Source organism: Aedes albopictus, unplaced genomic scaffold, assembly GCF_035046485.1.
Source record: "Aedes albopictus strain Foshan unplaced genomic scaffold, AalbF5 HiC_scaffold_243, whole genome shotgun sequence".
NCBI lineage: Eukaryota > Metazoa > Arthropoda > Insecta > Diptera > Culicidae > Aedes > Aedes albopictus.
Window position 1 is genome coordinate 1 of NW_026917028.1, and position 8,755 is coordinate 8,755.

Below are 8,755 nucleotides of genomic sequence, written 5' to 3' on the forward strand. Positions count from 1 at the left end.
CTCCTGATCAAGCAACATCGTGTGTGCAACCAGTTCATCTACCTAGCAACGAGGTCGGTCTTCTCCCAGGACGCATTTTGCATGCCATTCCGGAAGCCCCGATGTCCGTCATTGCAGACCAGCCCGCCCAGCCTTTGCAGCAAGACAACGTTCCCTCCACATTACCTGAGGTGGCAAAATCAGCCGATGATAATCGTTTATTGGTGTACTACCAGAACGTTAGAGGGCTTCGTACTAAGATCGACAATTTTTTGCTGGCCGTCTCTGATTCTTCGTACGACGTAATCGTTCTGACAGAAACCTGGTTAGACGATCGGATTTACTCACCTCAACTCTTCGGTAACGCCTTTACAGTCTTCCGAAATGATCGCAACCGGCTTAATAGTTCAAAATCTCGCGGAGGAGGCGTCCTAATTGCTGTATCCACACGGTTATCCTGCAGAATCGATTCGTCACCTATAAGCAATGCGTTAGAGCATCTGTGGGTTAGAATCAAACCTCCAGGTAAAAACGTTATAGTTGGTGTACTGTATCTTCCACCTGATCGGAAGTCGAACATTCTGGATTTGGAAGAGCACGTGCGCTCTCTTGGCGTGGTTGCTTCCTCTATAATGCCTTCGGACGTTTTTCTTCAATTTGGAGACTACAATCAATCTGGTCTCGTGTGGTCTACTCCTGTGGGTGACTTGCCTACTATTGATGTTTTAAACTCAACTGTTAGTGAAGCCTGCTCGTGTTTGTTGGATGGTTTTAGTTATAATGGTTTGGTTCAAGTTAACAATGTAACCAATCCTGATGGAAAACTGCTTGATTTAGTGCTAACTAATGAACCAGGTTTAAATGCTTGTTCTGTTCTGGAAGTCATTGAACCTTTGATCAACTTGGATCCCGTCCATCCTGCGCTTGAATTGACACTTAGGCTGATTGAACCCATGATCTACGAAGACGTTCCGGACTGTATCAACCTAGACTTTCGCAGAACTGATTATAGAGCACTGGAGGAAGCAATTGACGCTATCAACTGGGATTACCTTGAGAATACTGTCGACGTTGACGATCTAGTGAACTACTACACCGAACATGTGAACCGAGCTATAGCTGATTGCGTACCGCCTCGTCGTCCAGCTCCAAAACCAATTTGGTCTAATTATCGATTGCGCAAACTGAAGAGGCTGAGAGCGAAAGCTCTCCGCGACTATACCAGATCGAGATGTACTTTCCAGAAGCAATTATTCAACTCTGCTAGTAACCGCTAACGATTATACAATCGTTTTCTGTACAAACGATATGTACTCCGTATGCAGGACAACCTTCGACGCAACCCGAAGCAATTTTTGTCTTTTGTCAACACCAAGAGGAAGGAAAATGGGCTACCTGTTGAAATGCACTTGAGAAACGTAACGGCTTCTACAATGTTGCAGATATGTAACATGTTCGCCGACCATTTCAAGAACGCTTTTAACAACATCTCAGCTTCTGAAAGAGAAATCAATGAAGCACTCAGCGACACGCCTAGGGTGTTATCGACTTTAACCTGTTCAGAATCTCCGATAGTCAAGTCAATTCCGCCATTGATAAGACAAAACTCTCCTATTCCGCCGGGCCGGATCAGATACCATCCTGCGTATTGAAGAAATGTTCCAATGCTTTCATTAGGCCGCTTGTTCTACTGTTCAATGCATCCTTACAGCAACGTAAATTCCCGACTCCCTGGAAGCTATCAGAGTTGTTCCCTGTTCACAAGAAAGGAGATAAGTCTAGCATTGAGAACTATCGCGGTATTACCTCGTTATGCTTCACTTCGAAAGTTTTTGAAATAATCATTAACGATGCGCTTTTCTTATCCTGTCGAAACTACATTTCGACGGACCAACACGGCTTTTTTCCTAAACGTTCAGTCTCTACTAACTTGGTGAACTTTGTTTCAAGTTGCCACAAAAGCATGGACTCCGGATATCAAATAGATGCTGTTTACACCGATCTGAAGGCTGCGTTTGATTGGGTTGACCATGGCATCCTACTTAGAAGGCTCGAAAGAATTGGAGTGTCGACTCCGTTGGTCTGCTGGTTCAGATCCTACCTTACGGAACGGACGGTGTGTGTAAAAATTAGCTCAGAAAAATCGGAGATATTCAGCAATACTTCTGGAGTTCCTCAGGGGAGCAATCTCGGTCCTTTGCTCTTCGTTATTTTCATCAACGAAATTGCTGAACTTCTGCCACCGGGATGCCGCGTATTTTATGCCGACGACGTTAAAATCTTCATGGTGATCAAATCGTTTGTCGAGTGTTTGGAACTCCAAAATCAAATTAGCGATTTTCAAGCATGGTGCTCTCGGAACTTTCTAACACTTAGCGTAGAGAAATGTTTCGTCATTTCCTTTCATCGGAAGCTCAGACCGGTGATATTCAACTACCAACTGGATGGAGTACTGCTGCAACGAGTTGAACAAGTTCGAGACCTAGGCGTTACTTTAGACGGCGTTACTTTCACTCACGTTCAAAGCCCACTATACCGAAATTATCACCAAAGCCAACAAACAGCTTGGGTTTACGCTCAAAATTTCCAGTGATTTTCATGACCCAACATGCTTACGTTCACTGTTTTGTTCACTTGTTCGCTCTATTCTGGAGTTTGGCCTTGTCGTATGGTGCCCGTATCACGCTAATTGGATAGCACGTATTGAGGCAGTTCAAAAGAAATTCGTGAAACATGCACTCCGGAATCTTCCGTGGCGCGATCCTTCGAATCTCCCTCCTTATGAAGACCGCTGTCGCCTTCTTGGTCTAAACACATTAGAACGGAGGCGCTTTAATGCCCAAGCTGTTTTTGTTGCGAAGATATTGAAAGGCGAAATAGATTCTCCAGCGATTCTTGAACAAATTAATCTGTACGCTCCTGAGAGAGTACTTCGACAGCGTGAATTCCTCCAGCTTGATACGGTGAACATGACCCAATTCGATATATGTGTTCTTCTTTTAATGCAGTGTTTGATCTCTTTGATTTTAATTTGTCTTCAAGTAGTTTTAAATTTCTGTTGTCGCAGAGACGTTAAAATGATACAATTGTTAATTGTTAATTGTTAATTTTAAATTGTGTTGTGTATATCGTGGTATAGTTAGTTATATTTGTAGTACTTTCTATATTCATTAAGACCAATATAGCGTCAGATGAGTTAATAAATAAATAAATAATTAAATAAATAAATAAATAAATAAATTTAAGTGGAATTGCGAAAGCTGCTAACAAAAAGTGGAAATTATTCTGGTAGACCAGAAAAAAACAAAGCGCTCTTTCGGAACTACCTGTCTGGCTGAGAACTGCTGCTGGAATTGGCCCCACATCGCCTGCTGATTTTGCATCTGCTGCAGCTGGGTCAACGGATCAGATACCGACCCTACGGATGATCCTAGACAATTTCCGAGAGTATAACTTGTACTAGCTAACCATCTGTTGAATGATTTTAAAGCAGTGCACGATATAGTGAAAAGAAATGAGCTTGGATGTATAATATCTGAACATTTTTTCTAATTACGCCCATCCATGCTCAACATTTCTCAACACTGAAACAAAAAAAATCCCCCCCCCCCTCCCAAACATATATTCCCTTAACTCCACTCACTACTTCTTTCCCGTAAACCAACCTTATACATAATCTTAAGTACTTCAACTGTTCTGAACACAATCAAATTCCATTTAGGTAACGTTACCTACATGGAGGGACCTAAATAGATTTTACCTTAATGGATCCTACCTGCATCTATAGATTATATGGATTTGAAGCACTATTACTCAATGGTTTTAGAAGTAGGCTAATTCCTCTACCTCCTCCTCTACGTATTATCGCAAAGTACAATACTTCCATCAATTATATCTCAAGCGCCGGTAAGCTATCATAGAACATTAGCTTATCTAACACCATCTACAGATGTAATCACTCGCATCATCATTCCTGTTTAACATTCTCACACGACTCGGTTGTGATTGACAGCGGTGGGAATATCCGGTCGGAAGTGAATAATGCAAATGAGTGTAGGAAACAATCTGATCATCACTTTATCAGAAACGTGCGTCATACATGTAAGTACATTGAGAACCCGTAAAATGACGCCCTCCCGGAAACTCGCATTTTCGCATGTAAGTGAAGATACATCTCCAGGATGTTGAACCTATTTTGCAATTGCTGTTTTTGGTATGGGCGATAAACTTTGGCTCGTTATGGTCAACCTATGTAGCTTACCCAGCAAACAGTCATACAACATCAATAAAATTATTAACTACAGACTGCGCGAGCCCCCCCCAAGGAGGGACCAGTGATCTTATCGTCTCGTCTCGTCATATCCACTAGCTGTGTGAGAATTGTAAACAAAAAATAAAATCCAAACATCAACAGTCGTCAAGTCCTTGCCGTTGCCGGCCACCGTCTTCAGTACCAGCGCTCATTGAGTAGATTGCGCGTGACCTTAACGCGTTTAGTCACTCAGCCTCCAATTAACTCATTCGATCAATAGAGAGACACGTAAGTGAAGCTCTCCAACAAATTGCATCTCTACGGACGGAAGCTACCACAAAGCTTAACTCTCCCGTATAGATCGTCGTCGGTTGTCGTGATTGTGTTGCGCGAGCTCAATAAATTCAAAACAAAGAAACAACAATTGCAAACAAATTAAAACTATACACGATGCTTACGGAGGCACAACCGCAGGGCCATATTTCTTAGTGGGAGATACAATATCTAGCCCAGCAGGAAAATCAACAGAAAGCAATTAGCCCATCAAGTGCTAGTTGTCGTCGGTTTACTGGTTATCCGGACAAAGGAAGGGGCGTTGAATGGCACCGGCAATAAGGAAAGGAGGCAATTCAGTAAGGAAGAGCTGGTTGACTGTATATCTATAAATGATTGTATATCAATTTGGAATTATGGGGCTGGTAGTAAAATAACGATGGCTAAGGTTCGTTATGTTCGTAGAACAATACTCTTTCGATAGATGTCATTCCTCCTGTTATGTGTTACAAAAGGAATTCAGCTCTCTTCAATGATCTTCAGGAAGATCCCTTAAAAATGCATCCCATTAATGCCTTCAGACAAGCATAATTAATCATTAACCGATGGAGCAAAACGCAAAAATATGTTTGTCTAGTTAAGTGGTTCAAAAAATAATTGCGCTCATAACACAAATGTACAATTATTTATACCCTTGGTGCCGCAATGTCTTAATGCATTAAAACGTGAAGCAATCATGAGACAAATATACCTTAGCACTTATGCTTCTTCGCAGTGCATCTAAAATTATCTACAAAACGTGTATCGAAATCCAAAACGTCTAATGAATGCCCCTCATGAATCACCAATCTCATAATTAGGACCCTAGTGTTGGTTATTAGTCACATACGACAGGTGATCAATCGCACTAAAATCCCACGGAATTCCCCCAACTTGCCAATAATTGCTTCCATCAATCAACCAACAACTGCACTTCACTTCTCCTTTCCAAAGACCTCAAGCAACCATTATTGATTATTGAAACAACAAACAAAGACTAAAGTGCTCTCGAAATGCCAAATATTCCTCAAGTAGCTAGACACACACTCACACGCACATCATACCTACACACCTCACAAACCATCAAGTGTGGCCCCGATTATTATTGGCGCACTTACCGGGAGTTTGCAATCCTCCGCCGTCCCCGTCGTCGTAGTAATCCCCCTCGTCGTCATCGTCGTCGTAGTCCAGCACGGCATGCACTTGGGTGCGGGAGCCCTGGCCAGCGTTCACTTTGACGAATCCGGGTGGCCGCTCCGGAATGGAACTGCCCACCGAGGTGCTACTGATGCCCCGGCCACTACTCACCGGCGGCGGTGGCACCCTATTTGGCGGCGGTGTTGGCTGTGGGGAATTCTGTGGCGGCAGTGGCACTTGGGGAGATCCGGCTGGGGCTCGGTACACGTTAGGAGGTTGGTTGGGAACGTTGTAGCCCGTTGGCTGCTGTGGCTTGGGGTGCTGCTGGTTGTAACCACTTGGGTTGTAGTAGCTAGGATTCTGCTGTTGAGTGGCAGTTCGAGAAGGAACTTGCGAATAGGAACCCTCGCCGTATGTTCTGGAGGGTTGTTGAGGTTGAACTTGGGGCTGCTGCTGGTAGACCGGCTGTTTTTGCTGCTGTGGCTGCTGAGGATAGGGTTGGGACGGGGGAAGGTAATTGTTTCTGGGGGCCTGCCGATATTGGCCACTTTGCTGAGGAGCATTCCGCTGTTGCTGGGGAGCTGAATAAGGACTGTTCTTGTAGAAGTCTTGGTCGTTTGGATCCGCCTCTTGATGACCGGCCGGCCCATACAGCAAATTATTTACCGCCGATGCATGCTGACTGTGGATTGGACTAACCGTTGCCCAACCGGGGCTTTGAATACTGCCAAATGGCAATGTGTAGTTCACTAGCGCCATTTCTTCTTAATTTTCACTTTTCGCGCGACAATCTTCTTAGGTTTCTTCCGTTATCACTTGTGCACTATAATCCCCATTCTTACCGCACCTTCGTATGATTATAATCAATTCTCATTCCTCATTCGAAGCTCGCATTATTCACTTTAACTCGATTTTGAACACATTCATTGCTTCTTCTGCAACTCTGCTGGAAATAAAACTTCACTCTTATCACCACTCAGAATTCTTCGTTCGATTCTTCCGTTTTCTGTAATAAAAATAAAACCTCAATTACTACAGCTTTTCCAACTTCAATCATCTCTTTCACACAATTTCACGCCAAATGAAGCCTCAAATCAATGTCACCAAATATCGCTGCTCCGCATCGAATCAAACAAACTTCCCCACACTCACGCACATGGCCTCCGTTATGCAACCGGTCGTCGGTCCTCTTCGCCGCGAAGATGTGTGTTTACCCACATGTGGTGGAACGTGCTGCTGCTGCGGTGGCTCGAAATATGTTAATACCTAGGCCCCTACCCCGTGTGGAACCTGTACGCGCCGGCATAGGTCGAATCGAAGTTTTTCAAACTTATTCAAAGATCATCGTCGCTGTCATCGCGCCACTATCGTAGTTGTCGTCGTCGTCGTTGCTGTTGACGGGGTGGCTGCAGACAATACATACCAACAGGCAGTCAGTCGTCTCAGAAAGAAACATCACTGATGGTGACAGTTTGCTAGTTAAGTGTGGTTTCGAAAAGCATCGGGTTGCGATGAAGTAGTCGTCTCCGTGGTACTAAACATGATTCAGAGGTGTTGTTAGGTGGGATATTTTAAGTAGCGTGGCTAAAACCACGAACACATAATTTTTCGATCGTCAAGTCCTAGGTCAGGCCAATTTGAAGTTGATCAGTTGAAAACCAGCACCATTGCCGAATAACGACGGGCTTGGTAGTCTATAGTGGCTACCGCTTCTAATTGGTATGCAGAAGATCCTGGGTTCAATCCCTGGTATGTCCCTTTCCTCCTACGTTGTATCTTTCTATACGTTTTCCCTCTTCTCTACATATATATCACATATATTCACATGTTCGTAGCCATCGCTAGAACAGAAACGAGTTGAAAAAGCCGTTTCCCTTCCTTCCTGTTTTCCTAGCACAGTGTCGATCTATCATATAACGCCTACGAGTTATGCAATCAAGCGAACTGTGCCGCAATATCTTCAGAGTAATAAATACACTAATCTATCACCTTACGCCTGACATCCACGCACCAATGCACATTGGGCAAAATCAAGCCCAAAGGTGAAAAAAAATAATAACTTCCTAATACAAGACACTATGTGACCATCAATGGCTTATTCGAAAGCAAATTTTCTCAAGAATTGGTTGGTGGATGATTCATGTACGGGCAACTTCTCTGAAGCGACTTATAGAGCCCGTTTTACCCCAGTTCCCCCTAAAATTTGTGAATTTCTGTTATTTTACGGCACTTGTTATGATTTTAATGATTATTTCGCTGGGATACCATTGCCCCACTCCCATTGAGTAACGTTACATACAAAAAGTTATTAAAATTTTGGAATTTTAGGGTGTTGTGGGGTCAATTAGGCAATGGTATATTTTCAAGGTAGAAATTCATTTTTCATTTTTATTTATAATTTTTCACGTGACAATAACTAAATAAATGATCTAATACACATGGTGTATTCCTAAAGAAACCATTTTTGGCGAGTTTGATCTCAAATTATTGATTATATTTAAGTTTTCCCGCATACAAATATGAGTAGTTCCCGGGGTATTCAGGTATGTATTCAAAAAAATCACGGTCACGATCCTCTTCGGAATAAGAAGTATATATTTCCTGGAAAAAATGATGCGAAGAGATTACAAACATCTTCCGAGTTATTGCCAACGCATTGGTCCAAATACATTGAAGATGGAAAATTATTAGATTTAAGTTTCGACTGTACGTAATTAAAGAAGTTCTTCGGACACAACTTTATCTCTTTGTCAGTGTTCGTGTTGTACTTTTCAAATGCAACGTCGATGGCTAAGTTGAGTTGATCGCGGATGTCTAGATATTTTTCCAAATTTAAAGAGTAATTGTCGTGCCTTCTTTGTTGCTTGTTTTTGCCTCTTTTGTCTGACAATTCTCTTCACTGTACTGGAGTGATGCCGAAAACCATTGAACTAAGGGTGATTCCGAAGGTTTAGTTGTGGAAAAAATTACACAAAAATAAATAGTTACAGTTAGACAAAACATTTGACAAAAACTATGATATTTATTTTCCTCTAAGGAAGACAGTATTCCTGTGTCGAAACGTCAGGTGAATAA

At 42.7% G+C, this 8,755-nt stretch overlaps 1 protein-coding gene across 3 annotated transcripts; it reads right to left on the reverse strand.

Moving 5' to 3' along the window:
- Positions 1 to 5,146: 5,146 nt before the first annotated feature.
- On the reverse strand, positions 5,147 to 7,307 carry LOC134284520 (protein spaetzle 3-like). Of its 3 annotated transcripts, none has more exons than XM_062843478.1 (2): positions 6,837 to 7,307; positions 5,147 to 6,686 (listed from the first exon to the last, which is right to left on the reverse strand). In XM_062843478.1, exon 2 carries the CDS (start codon positions 6,437 to 6,439, stop codon positions 5,627 to 5,629), a length of 813 nt encoding a protein of 270 aa, XP_062699462.1. In that variant the 5' UTR covers positions 6,440 to 6,686; positions 6,837 to 7,307; the 3' UTR covers positions 5,147 to 5,626. The 3 variants fall into 3 exon arrangements, with proteins under 3 accessions (XP_062699462.1, XP_062699463.1, XP_062699461.1); XM_062843479.1 differs by having other exon boundaries at positions 6,833 to 7,307; XM_062843477.1 differs by having other exon boundaries at positions 6,749 to 7,307.
- Between the last annotated feature and the right edge of the window lie 1,448 nt (positions 7,308 to 8,755).